General features: G+C 39.8%; 1 protein-coding gene across 7 annotated transcripts in view; it reads right to left on the reverse strand.

The window, feature by feature from the left end:
- Positions 1-230: 230 nt before the first annotated feature.
- Positions 231-15,049, reverse strand: part of LOC118716554 (plasminogen receptor (KT)) — a 47,628-nt gene continuing 32,809 nt past the window's right edge. For 2 of the 7 annotated variants that reach the window (XM_036433990.2, XM_036433991.2), the window contains exon 4: positions 253-1,106. In XM_036433990.2, coding sequence (XP_036289883.1) covers positions 763-1,106 — 344 coding nt within the window. In that variant the 3' untranslated portion in view covers positions 253-762. Of the gene's footprint in view, positions 1,107-3,115; positions 3,425-15,049 lie in introns of those variants that run through there. The other 5 variants (XM_045580187.1, XM_045580188.1, XM_036433989.2 and 2 more) reach the window with 5 other exon arrangements.

The raw sequence follows: 15,049 nt of genomic DNA on the forward strand, positions 1-15,049 counted from the left end.
AATATCTGGTATGAGTTAATATAAAAAAAAAATTTTTAGTCTGCCGAGATCGGTTTGACTCAGTGGATAGAGTGTCAGCCTGCGGACTGAAAGTCCTAGGTTCGATTGCAGTCAAGGGCATGTACCCCAGTAGGGGGTGTGCAAGAGGCAGCTGATCCATGATTCTCTCTCATTGATGTTTCTAACTCTCTATCCCTCTCTTCCTCTGTAAAAAAATCAATAAAATCTATTTAAAAAATATTTGTCTATTTTATGGACCTGTTAGTCATTATGTACACTGAATTGTTTTTAATTTTGCTATTAAAATAATTTGTTTAATATTAAGTAATGAAAGAAAATTTGGATATTAAATCTTGAGGAAAAGGGTGACAGATCATAAGTTATCAAATACAAGTTTCAAAAATAGACATCCATTCTTACTAATGTAAGACATAGAGTTTTACTATCTAGTTAAAACATTTTTAAGTTGAGTTATTTGTGTGTGGTTGAAATGATAAAGATTTTTTTTGCCATTTTAAGTTATCAGCATTAAATAAGCAATTAACAAAATTCCATTTATAAAAAAGACAAAATACTTTTTAGCATGAAAATATTTATTAACAGAAACTACAATAATGCAAAGAATATTTTCTTACATAATTAAATTTCCAAACACTAATAATGATTTCTCATATTCTAATCATCAGTGGGATAACAGAGGCATTAGTGAATGTCATTGCAAATACATGTGAACATTACATGAAATGCACCATTAGTTTCATCTCAGCAGAAGACAGCCACCTCTTTTTTGGTACAGCCTATATAACAACACTTATTAGATAATAGGTAAGGGGCCTCTCTCTTTTTTAGGAAATGTTTAACTAAGCGTATGTTTTTTAATTCTGAAAGACTTTTGTTTTCTACTTCACTTTGTCTTTGGAGACCATTTTTCTTAAATTCTTCAAAGGTAGTATGTATATCCTTTGGTGAAGCTTGTTGTAGTAGTTCTTTCAATAATGTCTGCCTCTTGGCCAGTGTTGTCTTCAGTTCCTGTTGAGAAGTAGGAATGAATTCCATCCTCATATTTAAGGGTCCTGCATTCTTAGTGGTGGAAAATTGCATGATTTCTAAGTTTAAAAAAGAGGGGGAGAAGAAAAAAAATACTCATGTCAATGAACATCAGGAAAACTAAAAATTTGCATAGATATAAAGGAAAGCATTGCCTCAATAAAATTAAATATCAAAATAATCAGCAAGTATCCTGATATGTAAACAATTTAGTTCATATAGTTGGGCAGTATAAAATACTACAAATTTACCAAGGTTATAATGCTTTATTCTACTTGGACCATCTGTTACTTCTCCTTATGTCCCCTTAATGCTTTCATCAAAGGCCTTCACCTGTCCCTGACATAGCTGAAGTCATCTTGGTCATTAAAAACACTCAGTTTGACCACATATAATTTTCTTCCATTGCTAAGTAACCACTGAGCTATAATAACCCTTCAAGAGTATATTAGTTATTTTAAACTATCAAATATTCTATGGTGAAAAATTACTGCTTTAAGATAAAGTTAAAAAGGCAGAATTTTCAACTGTTCCAATCTCTTAGGGAGGTGAAACCAGTTCTTGACACATCTACTATTTAACAATTTCTCTTCTTCAGAATATTTACTCCAAATTGTAGCTGATCCCCTTGTGATTTTAATGCCCTTAGTATTTTTTACTAGAATTCAATAATTTAATTCTTAACCAGGTCTTTGTTCACATGTTAAGCACTTTTCCTACTCAATTCTCTTGTTCTCACAAATGGACTCAAGTTGCTGATGTACTGTCTCTTTGTCAAGCAGGAAATAACTACAGAGTCACGAGGAGAATTTTTGAGTTTTGCAGAAGGAAAGAATGTCTTCAAAGTAGCTGAGACCAGCTGTTGACACTCAGGAGTCTGAGATGGAAAAGCATCATCTGTGACTAAAGATAAACAGACTTCTCTCAGTTCCCTGGAACACTCCTTCTCTTATCCCCTAGTTACATAAAAACTCCCTATTTTTGCTTTTAGGAACAGATGGATTTATGAGATCTTGCTCTCCCATCCTGTCACCTCAGCCAAATTGAATACACCTTTATCTCCAAGAACCAGTGTCTCAATGTTTTGGCCTACTAGCATATTAATACACACACCTGAATTTTGAGCAGTGATTCTGCAACAAAATCATTTAGCTGTCTGAAGGGCAAACTTCTTTTGACTCTTGGTCCCTTGAAGTTTCTCCTGGAGTTGACAAGGCCCTTTTCTTTATCATCAATCCCTTCTCTCACAAATGAATTTTAAGGCCCTGTTCAAAACTATGGGTCCCTGGCTAGTGTGGCTCAGTTGATTGAGTGTCCATGCACCAAGAGTTTGCCAGCTCCATTCTTGGTCAGGACACTTGCCTGCCTTGGGGAAGGGCTCAATCCCCAGTAGGGGGTGTGCAGGAGGCAACCAATCAGTGTTTCTCTCACTGATTGATATTTCTCTAACTCATCAATGTTTCTCTTTCTCCCTTTCCCTTTAAAATATCAGTAAAAGCATGTAAATAAAAGAAGTGGGAAGCTAGGCTCTCCCTTTGGTGAAGTTTACAAAGAAAAATGCATAAAACAAAACAGGACGTTTTCAATGGCATGGGCCATGGCCCAGTATTTTATTTTTTATTTTTTTATTTTTTAACAGAGGAAGAGAGTTGTTACATCCAAGGCTTTCATGACCACCTTCCAGGACCCTATGGGAGGTCTCTTGAGTTGTGTTAGGTATGATAACTGGTTCATACCTAACTGCCCCCTATCCTGTCAAGATGCCCTGCCCAGTTGCCCCAGCCAGCAGCAATCCTGCACTCCAGGCCACAGACCTTGACTCTGGGTTCTAGCCCCAATTTTCCCTGCCTTTTACAGGTCTTTGGGCAGTGTTATCTCCTCTGTGGCTATCCCCTTCTCCCCACCGAGTCTCCCTGGCTGCCATGAGGTGAAGGGCATGCCTCTCAGATAAGACTGTTTACTGTTCCCATAGCTTTGCCTTGCTCTGCCAAGATCCCTGGTAAGACCCTTACTAGAAAAGCAAGTTATAAGGGAACAACTCAAATTTTTAGGCACCAGCAGCTCTCACCTGTAGATGGTCCAGATCTTGTCTTACGCTGCTTCCTCATGTCCTCTGCCCAGATGTGAGTGCCGCAAACACTGATGAAGAAACGGACTAATTCGAGGTTGCACTTAGTAAAAACTTCCATGTCCTGGCCTTGGACCTCCCTGGGAAGTTGGCTCAGTAGCAGCCAAATTCCTAGCAGGTAGAACAAGAATAGGCACAGCATCCTGGACCTTATCTCTCTTGTTCTGGGCATTTCAGTCTTTGTCTAGAGACTGCAGCTGCTGCCACCTACCAGCCTCTGCCAGTGTGCCAATCCTGGACTTCAGGATACTTTCCTTTGGTTCTACCAGGCTTTTATAGCTCTCAGTACCACTTAGACCTTGAGGCAACAGTCCAAGCTCCACCCCTGTCCCTACCCAGCTTCTTGTAATCCACTACCCCTACCCCTCATCCCCAGCTCAAATTTATCTTTCCAACCTTTCCTCCATTTGCCCATCTTTCTGTTCTTGACCCTCTTATAGTTTTATTTTTTACCCTCTTTCCTTATCCTCAAGCTATTTTGTATGCGTAAGTAAAGCTAGTCAATATTTGAAGTATTTCCTTTATTATAAAGGTAGTCTGGCCATTACACTAAATTTATCATAAAAAATAAAATAGAAATTGCCCAGTTGGTGTGGTTTAGTGGTTGAGTGTCAACCTATGAACCAGGAAGTCACGGTTCAATTCTGACCACCAGGGAGCAGACATTCCAACCAGTAGCCATGATGTGCATTGACCACCAGGGGGTAGACACTCAATGCAGGAGCTGCTGAGCTATGGTGACTTGGCAGCTGCATTTCTCAGGTGACATACCTGGAATCAGAGAAGAGGGAGGCTGATTCAGGGGTTCGTCACCCGAGAACTGCCCTCCCACAATCTGGGACCTCGTGGGATGTAGGAGAGCTGGTTTCAGCCCAATCCCTGCAGGCCAGGCTGAAGGACCCCACCAGTACACAAATCTGTGCATCAGGCCTCTAGTAAGTTAAGAAGCAAGGAATATGTACCTTAGTATGCAAAAATAGTATATAGACTGGCATATTTCTCTTTTGCTGTACTCAACATATAGGATCATAGTGAGCAAGGCGACAGGAAAGCTAAACCAGTCAAGCCTGATACTGTCTCCTCATAGCCATTCCACTCAGTTTGTATGATTTAGGCACCTGCCATTAGGGATGTGTATGATAGAAAGTTATAACTTGTTGAGAAGTATGTTTGATTCTAGAGGCCTAGTGTACAAAATTCGTGCATGGATAGGGTCCCTAGGCTGGCCTATGATCAGGGCTAACGGGGCCTTCTGGCTGCCGGCTGGAGCCTTCCCCACTGCTGGCTGCTACCAGGGGTGTACTTTCATTCTGTGCTGCCCTCTGGTGATCAGTGCACATCATAGCTAGCAATTTCACTCCTGGTCTCCTGGTCGAACTCTTGAGGGAACACTTTGCATATTATGCTTTTATAGTCTAATAAAGATGGAATATGCAAATTGACTGTAATTCCATGACAAAGATGGCAGCGACCACTGCCAATAAGGAGGGAATATGCAAATTGACACAACAAGACAAGAGGCAGAAGGCGGCTCCAGGCTGAAGTGAAGGCGGAAAGGCAACTCCTGGCTGTAGCGAATGCAGTGCTGGCAGCCAGGGGAAGGAAAGCCTATTCTTGCACGAATCTTTGTGCATCTGGCCTCTAGTATACAAATAATTTCCTTATCCATTCAGCTTATTCCCAGGCAACTACTCCCCCACTTAAGTCCACTGAATTAAGTTCTAGAGATATTTACTGGAAGTCCAGGAGTACAAAGTACTTTGCCATGATAAAAATAGGTCAGGGAGGGTAAGGAGCAAGAATTTGATGGTAGGTTTTGGGAATAATTCCATTGAATTTTTTACTTAATCCCCCCAAAATGATAAAATTGAAATTCCTGAATATACCAGTCTTCAGCATGAATGTGGTATGCAATACTTTAAATGTCTTGTAAAGAACTAATATAAGGAAGTGCTAATTAATATGGTGAAAAACAAATGTGTATTATGGAAAAGGAAATATGTTTTGTAACATAGGGGAGCATATATTCTTTCTGATTGGTATTTCAGGTTTCTTAGGTTAAATACTTAGAAGTGAGATCACTAGGTTAAATTGCAGTTCCATATTTAATTTTTTGAGGAAGCTCCATACTATTTTCCATAATGGTATAGCAGTCTGCATTCTCACCACCATTGTACTAGGGTTCCCTTTTATCTACACACTGGCCAGCACTTGTTGTTTATTGATTTGTTGATGGTAGCCATTCTGACAGGTCTGAGGTAATACCTCATTATCATTTTAATTTGCATCTCTCTGATGATCATTGACTTTGAGCATTTTTTCATATGTCTTTTGGCCATCTGTATGTCCATTTTGGAGAAGTGTCTAGGTTTTTTGCTCATTTTTAAATTGGATTGTTTGTCTTCCTTTTGTTAAGTTGTATGGGTTCCTTATATATTTTGAATATTAACCCTTTATCAGATGTGTCATGGCCAAGTATTTTCTCCCATACAGTGGGCTCCATCCAGTGAAGTCAGTAGGGTTTTAAAATCCCCCTACTCTGATTGTATTGCTATCAATCTTTCTTCAAGTCCTCTAGAAATTTTATTATATATTTAGGTGCTCCTATATTGGGAGCATATGTATTTACCAGGTTTATATTTGCTTGATGGAATGATCCCTTTAGTATTATATAGTGACCTTTATAGTCTCTTGTGATGGCTTTCATTTTGAAGTCTATTTTGTCAAATATGAGCATTGCTAACCCAGCTTCTTTTTTTTCTTTTTTTCTTTTTCATTTCCATCACCCCCCTACGCCCCTCGCTTTCAGCCTGCATGAGTCTTTTGTTATTAGGTAGGTCTCTGTAGAAAGTATATAAGTGGGTCATTTTTTAATATATATTCAGCTACCCTGTGTTTTTGGATTGGAACATTTAATCCATTTATATTTAAGATTATTATTGATAAGTATTCATTTATTGCCATTTTAATTATTTATGCAGTCCCTTTAGCATTTCTTACAGTGCTGATTTTGTGGTGATACATTCCTTTAGCCTTTTTTTTTTTTGGTCTGGGAAGCTCTTTATTTCACCATCTATTTTGAACAATAGCCTTGTTGATACAGTAATATTGGTTTCAGATCCTTGCTTGTCATTACCTTGAAGACTTCATGCCATTCTCTTGTAGTCTGTAGAGCTTCTAATGAGAAATCATCTTATAGCCTTATGGGAGCTCCTTTGTAGGTAACAAATTGCTTTTTGCTTGCTACCTTTAAGATTTTCTCTTTGTCTTTAATTTTTGGCATTTTGATTATGATGTATCTGGGTGTGGGCCTGTTTGGGTTCTTCTTGCTTGGGAGTATCTATGTCTCCTGAACTTTTGTGACATTTTTCTTCACCAGGTTCTGCCATTGTTTCTTCAAACACATTCTCTATTCCTTGCTCATTTTCTTCCATTTCTGGCAGGCCTATTATGTGAATATTGCTAGATTTCATGTTATCCCACAGCTCCCTTAAGCTGTCCTCCTGTTATTAATTGTTTTTTCCTTTTGGTTCTCTGAGTGACTTTTTCTACCCTGTCTTCTAATTCACTGATCCGATCCTCGGTTTCCCCTAATCTGCTGTGTATTTCTTCCACTGTGTTCTTTATTAGTGCTATGCTACTTTTTATAGTTACTGTATCTTATTTCATGCTGTTGAGCATTTTTGCCACCATAATTCTGAACTCTGTGATAAATTTCTTATCTCCATTTCATTTAGCTCTTCCACTAGAGAACTCTATTATTCTTTCATTTGGGGATTTCATTTCAAAGGAATGTATCACCACAAAACCATTTTGGTTGCCTGCTTGGGTTTGTTTCTGTGTAGTAGGTAGATCTGTTACAACTCTCAATTTCTAGTGCAGGACAGTGTCAGATATGGTTTGTGACTGGTCCTTAGAACCCTATTTGGAACTATCAGCAATTCATAGCTTGTGACTCCATCTGCTGGGGCTGGGTGCCTATGGAAAGGACCAAGATGTGCACCAAGGTCTGCTTTTCCTAACTCTGGGCCTGGGATTAGATCAGGCAAAGATTCAAAGCCTCCAGAGATGCAGTTATGCCTGCAGTCCCATTGACACTGAGACTTGATTAGCCTCAGGCTATCACTCATAGGATGAGGCAACTGCCTTCCCCCCAGGCATAAACTGCCTAGGTAGCAAAGGTCCCTGGAGAAATATTTCCTATGTAGCATGAGAGAATGACTCAACAGAGGAAACCAGGGTGGGTGCCCTCCATGCTCTAACCTCAGAGCCCCTATTCCTGGCTTTTGCTTACACAGCTCCAGTCCACTCTGCCCTCCCTCTGCCAGAGCCCAAGGTGAGTGGCTGAACACAAAATTTTGTGCATTGGCCCTTTAAGAGCGTGCCTGCCTTTCCAGCTGTCTCTCACTGGTCAGCAGCAACCCTGCTGCTTTTCACAGCCTGATCTTATGTAGACACCTTTCTTTTTTCTGGTACTCTGGGCTGGGGAATCCTGCTTGGGGTTTAAACACCAGAGTTCTCAGTGGGAACTCCCCACAGGTGAGATATCATTTCAGAACTTCAGCTGCTTTCTTTGGGACCCCAGTAAGCCCTTTCAAACCTCTGCACTTCCTATAAGTCTCTATGCAGTCTCCACTTTCTATTCTAGGTTATCAGAGTTCTCTCCAGCTAGTCTTTCATTGATTTTTCAGGGTGGTTCTCCTGTATTTTAAATTGTATTTCCACTTTGGTCCTGGGAGAGTGTCATTGTAGATTTCACTTACTCTGCCACCATTTTGGAATCCTAGCCAATGCTTTTATAGAAACACACTAGAGGCCAGGTGCATGAAATTCCTGCATGGTGGGGTGTATCTCTCAGCCCGGCCTGCACCCCCTCCAATCTGGGCTATCCCTCTCACAATCCAGGACTGCTACAATAGCTCCCAACTGTGCTTGCCTGCCTGCCTTCCTGACTGCCCCTAGCCGCTTTTGCCTACCAGCCTGATCACCCCCTAGCCACTACCCTGACAGCCTGATTGATGCCTAACTGCTTCCCTGCCAACCTGATTTCCCCTAATTTCCCTCCCTTGCAGGCCTGGTCACCCCTAATTTCCCTCCCCTGCAGGCCTGGTCACCCCTAACTGCTCTCCTTTGCAGGTCTGGTCCCCCCAGCTGCTCTCCCCTGCAGGCCTGGGTCCCCACAACTGCCCTTCCCTGCAGGCCCGGTTGCCCCCAACTTCCCTCCTCTGCTGGCCTGGTCACCCCTAACTGCCCTCCCCCTGCAGGCTTGATCCCCCCAACTGCCCTCCCTTGCAAGCCTGGTCCCTCCCAACTACCCTCCCCTACTGGCCATCTTGTGGTGGCCTTCTTGTGTCCACATGGGGGCAGCCATCTTGTGTGTTGGAGTGATGGTCAATTTGCATATTATTCTTTTATTAGATAGGATAGAAGCCTGGTGTATGGTTGGGAGCTTTCTGGTTTGCCCTGAAGGGTGTCCTGGATCAGAGTTAGGGTTCCCTTAGGGTGTGGGGCAGCCTGGGCGAGGGGCCTGTGGTGGTTTTCAGGCCGGCCATGCCTCCCAGTGACCCAATAAATAAATAAATAAATAAATAAATAAATAAATCCAAGATCCCAGCAGGGCCTAGAATCTTAGATTTATTTATCTTCTATAGTTGAAATTTTGTAGCCTTAAGCAGAGTTGGACAGGTGAGAAGCTTGACTTCCTTCCATTGCTAGGGGAAACCCAAGCCTCCTGCTCTCTCCAGCTCCATGGCTGCCACCATTTTTTGTTGGGATTTATTTATTTCCTATAATTGTAACTTTGTAGCCTTGAGTGGAGGCCAGAGCCAGCTAAGGTGGATGGAAAGCTTGGCTTCCTCCATCATTGAGGGCAACCCAAGCGTCCTGCTTACTCCTGCTCTGTGGCTAGCACTAAATTTGTTGGGTTAATTTGCATATTCATTCCTGATTGGCTGGCGGGTGTGGCTTGTGGGTGGAGGTGCAGTCAGTTTGCATATTTCTCTTTTATTAGATAGGATTATTCTGTTTCAATCTTGTAACAATGGTATAAGTGAAAAATTAATATAGAGATGTTCAGTAATGAATATAAAACCTGACCAATCATACTTAATTTCTTCTTTTTTGACTTTCAAGAATAGTCAAGCTTGCTTATTTTGCAAGGATATCAAATGTCACTTATAATCTGCATATATTTGAAGAGATTAATGAGTTATATTTAATATTTACTTGTACCTTGCTTAATATACTAACCTTGAAACATCTCAGAATAATCCTTACAAGTGTTTTAAAAACAATTTTAAGCACTTATTAGCATGCCAGAATGATATTTTAATGCTTTAGAAAAACATACAATTCTATTGATTTTCAAGAGGTATTATTTTTATACTAACAGCTTTAGACATAAGTTTAAATTTCCTTTCTCATAAAATGAAGTTTAATTCTTTTTTTTTTATAGGTATGATTGGAGATATATATATAATAAAGTAAGGGGGTGTTGACTTTAAACAAATAGATAGCCAGATAGTCCTCCAGCATAATAGGTTTACTATTTGGAAGGAACAAGTAATTGCAATTCAGGATATGTAGTCTAATAGCACACCACACACTTCGCCATGAATGAAATCCAGAGAAACAATGAAGAGAAATACTCTTGCAAATTTGAAGGGGCTGTTGTAAATGAAGAGTTTATTAGAGGAAACAAAGTTGGAAGAATAGTGACTTTTCAGTAGCTGAGTTATGGTAGTCTTTCATCAGCTGAGCAGTTACTGGGCAAGGAGGGATCTTTCCTCCTCCAGCTTAGGTAGTAAAGTAATATCACTTCCTGTTGTAGATGCAAGGTAGTCTCTTCCCTTTGGGGTCAGTAATGTGCTGTTAAGTGATTTGGGCATGAGCATTTTCTCTTATAGCCCCTGACTCCGTTATAAATGAGTTTTTTGTTTATTAATTTTCACAGGGGGTACCCAAAAGCATTTGACAAAGGATCATTCTGAACTAAGCTGACTAGAGAAGAAAAATTGTTGTGTCTAGGGAAAGTTGTGTATATCTGTATGATTATGAGTTATCTTCATCTGTGATTCTGTGGTTTTGATCATGTGATTTATGAACTTTGGATGAGGGTGTTCTTCTTTATATTTAGTGTGCATAGAAAACCTTCTTCTCACTCGCTCCCAGAGATTGAGTCTATTAGATTTAACAATCAGCTGTTTTGAATGCCTAGAACTACTTTCCTAAAAGATACAATTTTTTCCAGAACACTGTATTTTCCTGCTTTCAGGTTTTCTTATCCACAGGCCCAGATATCTCACATTCTAGATTTTTCTAGGATAGCCCTGATTTTAATTTTATTCTTTTCAGTAAATATCATTTGTTTAATGCATAACTAAATATTAGTTGAATTTATACCTTTTTTTTTTTTTGGTCTGAAGTGTTATCTAAATGAACCAATGAAATATGGCCCCTCATCACATCACTTACTCTTAGTTTTAGTTTTTAAGTATGTTCATTATGTTCATAGAAATCAGTAATTTTTATTGAGAAATAAGATATACAATTAGCTGCTTAACAGAGAAGGGTTTGTCATCAGCTATCAGTTTCTTCTTTGTAAAATAAAACTCATTAATTTATAGAGTAGAATGAACATAGCAATCAACAGGGGATATATCAGACACATGTTTAAGTCTAGTGAGTGGTGAAATGAGGGTTTAAACTGTGACTGTTTCTACAGAGCTTGGGCTCTTAACACTTGGATATCAAACATAGTTGGTTGAGAAATTTTATAAACATGACTTCATTTTATCTACATAACAGTCATGTTACACAGATATTTACCCAATTTTATAGATAATACTCAGAATGTTTTGCCAGAGATCACACAGTGAGTGAGAGTTTGTGGTGGGACTCAAGCAAAGACTTCAGATATCAAGTTAGTGTCTTTTTTTTAATCACATGAAAGTTTCATGTCCCTTTAGTACCTACTGAGCAGTCAGCACCGCAATGACATATAGTCAGTTTTCAAAATCAAATCAATAATTTTAATTTTTATAGTTATCATATGCACATATGTAATACAAACCTTCATTTTTTTGAGGATGAATGGCACTTTTTATGACTCAATGCACTTATGTCAAATCAACAAGTTTAAAATATTAGTTCTAAAGTCCTGCCCTAATTAGGATTCCTGTAGAGATATGTGGACTTTTCCTGTCTACCTTTGAAAATTTGAGGCTTGAGAAATAAGTTAATAAAATTAATAGAACATAAAGAAAAGTATCTACTTACTAAATAAGTATCCACTATGGAAAACAATATGGAGTAACCTCAAAAAAATTTAAAATAGGACTGCTTTATGACCCAGCAATTCTATTCTGGGACTATAGCTGAAGAAACCTGAAACACTAATTCAAAAGAACACATGCATCCCTATGTTCATTGCAGCATTGTTTACAATAGCCAAAATTTGGAAGCAGCCCAAATGTTCATCAGATGAGTGAATAAAAATGCTGTGGTACATTTACACAATGGAGTACTACTTAACCATTAAAAAAATAAGGAACTTTTACCTTTTTGTGACAGTATGGATGGACCTAGAGAATATTATGCTAAGTGAAATAAGCCAATCAGAGAAAGATAGTTGCCATATGATTTCACTTATATATAGAATCTAATGAACAAAATAAACGAAATAAGGCAGACTTATAGATACAGAAAACAGACTGACAGATGTCAGAAGGCACAGGTTTGGAGTGGGCATGTTAAAAAAGGTAAAGGGGTTACAAAAAAAAAAAACCCTCATAGACACAGACAACATTATGGAGATTACAAGAAGGAAAAGAGTGGTGGGGAGAAATAGAAAAGGGTAAAGAGGGGATAAATTGAGATGGAAAAAGACTTCACTGGAATGGTGAACACACTATACAATGTACAGATGATGTATTATAGAATTGCACACTTGAAACCTATATAATTTTATTAATTAACTAGAGGCCCAGTACACAAAATTCATGTACTGGAGGGGGGTTCCCTCAGTCCAGTCTGCACCCTCTCCAATCTGGGACCCCTCACAATCCAGAACTGCTGGCTCCCAACCCTCACCTGCCTGCCTGCCTGATTGCTCCTAACCGCTTCTGCCTACCAGCCTGATCACCCCCTAACCACTCCCCTGCCAGCCTGATCGATACCTAACTGCTCCCCAGCCGGCCTGATTGCCCCTAATTGTCCTCCCTTGCCGTCCTGGTCACCCATAATTGCCTTCCCCTGGCAGTCTGGTCACCCCTAACTGACCTCCTGTGCAGGCCTGGTCACCTCTAACTGCCCACCCTTGCTGGCCCGATCCCCCGTAACTGTCCTCTCCTTCAGGTCTGGTCTTGCCTCCCCCAACTGCCCCCCACTGCAGGCCTGGTCCCCCCCAAATACCTTTCATGCAGGCCTGGTCCCCCACAACTGCCCTCCCCTGCAGGCCTAGTCCCCCCAACTGCTCTCCCCTGCAGTTCTGCCCCACCCCATATGCCCTCCCTTGCAGTCCTGGTCCCCCCCAACTGCCCTCCTCTGCCGATCTGGTCACACCCAACTGCCATCCCCTGCTGGTCTGGTCAACCCTAATTGCCCACAACTGCCCCCCCCCCCCCTTCCTGCACATCATCTTTGACCACATGGGGGAGGCCATCTTGTGTCTTAGAGTGACAGTCAATTTTCATATTTTTCTTTTATTAGATAGGATGTCACCCCAATAAATTTATTTTAAAAAAATAAAAAAATAAAATAAGGGTTACTTGAACACACAAAAATAAACAAAAACAATTTTGTTTAAAAATTCTAAATATATGTATTAGATGACAAATATTAAAATTCAGTTATTTTGCTTTTTCTTTTCCCTTCTATTCTGAATTTTTTTTTTCTTTCTAAACCCATTCATTTGGGCAGGACAAAGGACATATCCAGGCTGGAAGGTGTAGGGGAAGGCTCTGGTGGTTCCCAATGGGGTGTTGTAATCTGAGAACAGTGAGGAAGGTATCCATACTGGGAGCAGGGAGGAAAGGAAGGTGACCCAGTGAGAGATGTTTGAGCCTGAACTGGTTAAGAAAGGCTTTTGCAGGGTGGTGCAGACTAGTGGTGCTAGCATTTGAATGGGATGAGGAATATATCTAACTATGTGAAGGGTGGCCAGCATAAGTGGTTGGAGCTCAAGCAAGGTGAGGAGGAGGATCGGTGTAGGAGGGCTTTCCAGCACAGAGTGTTGACACCCAAGAAGGCTGAGAAATGCCTTAGAAATCCTAATGGAAAGTCATTAACAACCAGGAATTCTGTACCCGGCCAATTTATCAATCAATGTAAGAAAAAGTTATTTTTAGATATATAAGGCCTCAACATTTTTATTTTTCATTCACTCTTTGTCACAAAGCTAAGGAGGGATAAGTTCCAGCAAATGAGAGAGCACAACAGAATATAGGAAGCAAAAGATCCAACTCCAGTATAGGAAGAAAGGACTCTCCCCCTCCACCAGGGTGGTAAAGGGAAAACTCAGGGGGAGAGAGCTGCCTTTTAGATGTACGAAAAACCCCCTACAAAAAACAGTACAGTGAGAACAGGTCAGAAGGCTCCAATTTTTTTTTTTTTTTACAAGAAGGTATTAATAAAATATCTGATGTGAATGGATGTCTTTGGAGAAGATTTAAAAAGCAACAAAGAATTTGAGGTTAATGAAGTTATAAAGAACATTAAGCGCATAAAACAATGAAAGACTAATTCTAGAGAAATCGGGAAGCTGAGCAAAAAAGGGACATAATTATACTTTACTATATGACACAGTTGTAAACAGTGTTGGCATCATTATTATAATGTAAACAATGAATATTGATCCAACCAAAATGATTGCATAACATTATTGAAAGGATGGGGAAATAGATGCATGTAGTGTGGCTGTTGGGGTTGGGGGAGTTAATAGAGCTAATTCTTTATTTTTATGAAATGTCAAGAAATAAAATATTTTTGAAACATTAAGAAATAGCTACACTGGAATGTTACTTAGAGATGTAAAGTTAAAGTAGCCCTATCAGTAACTAAATTATGAGTTGCTTTCACCTACTTATTAGCCCTTATCATTTCAGTTTGAGTTGATCTGACTTCCAGTGTCTAACATCTGCATTTCTTGCTTCTGGTTTCCAGAGACGCTTTGTCTGTACATTCTAAGCTGGGAAAATTTCACTCCTTGGATTAGATAACTCAGGTAGGGGTAGGGGATGTTTTAAACAATTTCCTAGAGTTCTTCATCAGGATTAAGCTACAGTGGTCTGGAAGGGTCACTTTCTGGGATAGACTTCGTTTACTAGTTTCCTTCTCTGTCCTCTCAATTTCCTCAATTCCCCATCAATGTTTTTGGGATCATCTCCAAAATCAATGATTTACTCAAGTGATGGGTGCCAAATCTGCTTTTGGGAAATCCTATATTGAGATAGAATTACCTAAAAGAGATAAAGAAATGGGAGGAAGAACAGAATATCTTAACTATGAGCCCATTTGAACTTTTCCTATAACACATCTTTTCTAGTAGGAAATTGATGTCTGCTTGAATTGCTGAAAAGCAAGTTTGAAAGTCAGATGAACAAAATCCCCTTCACCTGCCTAGTAAGACTTTCAGGCTATTTCAGAAGTGGTAGGCTTGTCCTTTGTTTTCAGTCCATACAAGAAAACTGGATGGAAGGTCAGTCTAGCATCCTATGTTTCTCATGGCTATTGAATTCAAAGAAGTAATGATCTAGAGCAGGTTTGGGGAACCTTTTTTCTGCCAAGGGCCATTTGGATATTTATAACATCATTATCAGGCTATACAAAACTATCAGTTTAAAAATTAGGCTGTTATATTTGGTCAAACATTTAATT

This window comes from Pipistrellus kuhlii, unplaced genomic scaffold, assembly GCF_014108245.1.
Source record: "Pipistrellus kuhlii isolate mPipKuh1 unplaced genomic scaffold, mPipKuh1.p scaffold_m20_p_12, whole genome shotgun sequence".
NCBI lineage: Eukaryota > Metazoa > Chordata > Mammalia > Chiroptera > Vespertilionidae > Pipistrellus > Pipistrellus kuhlii.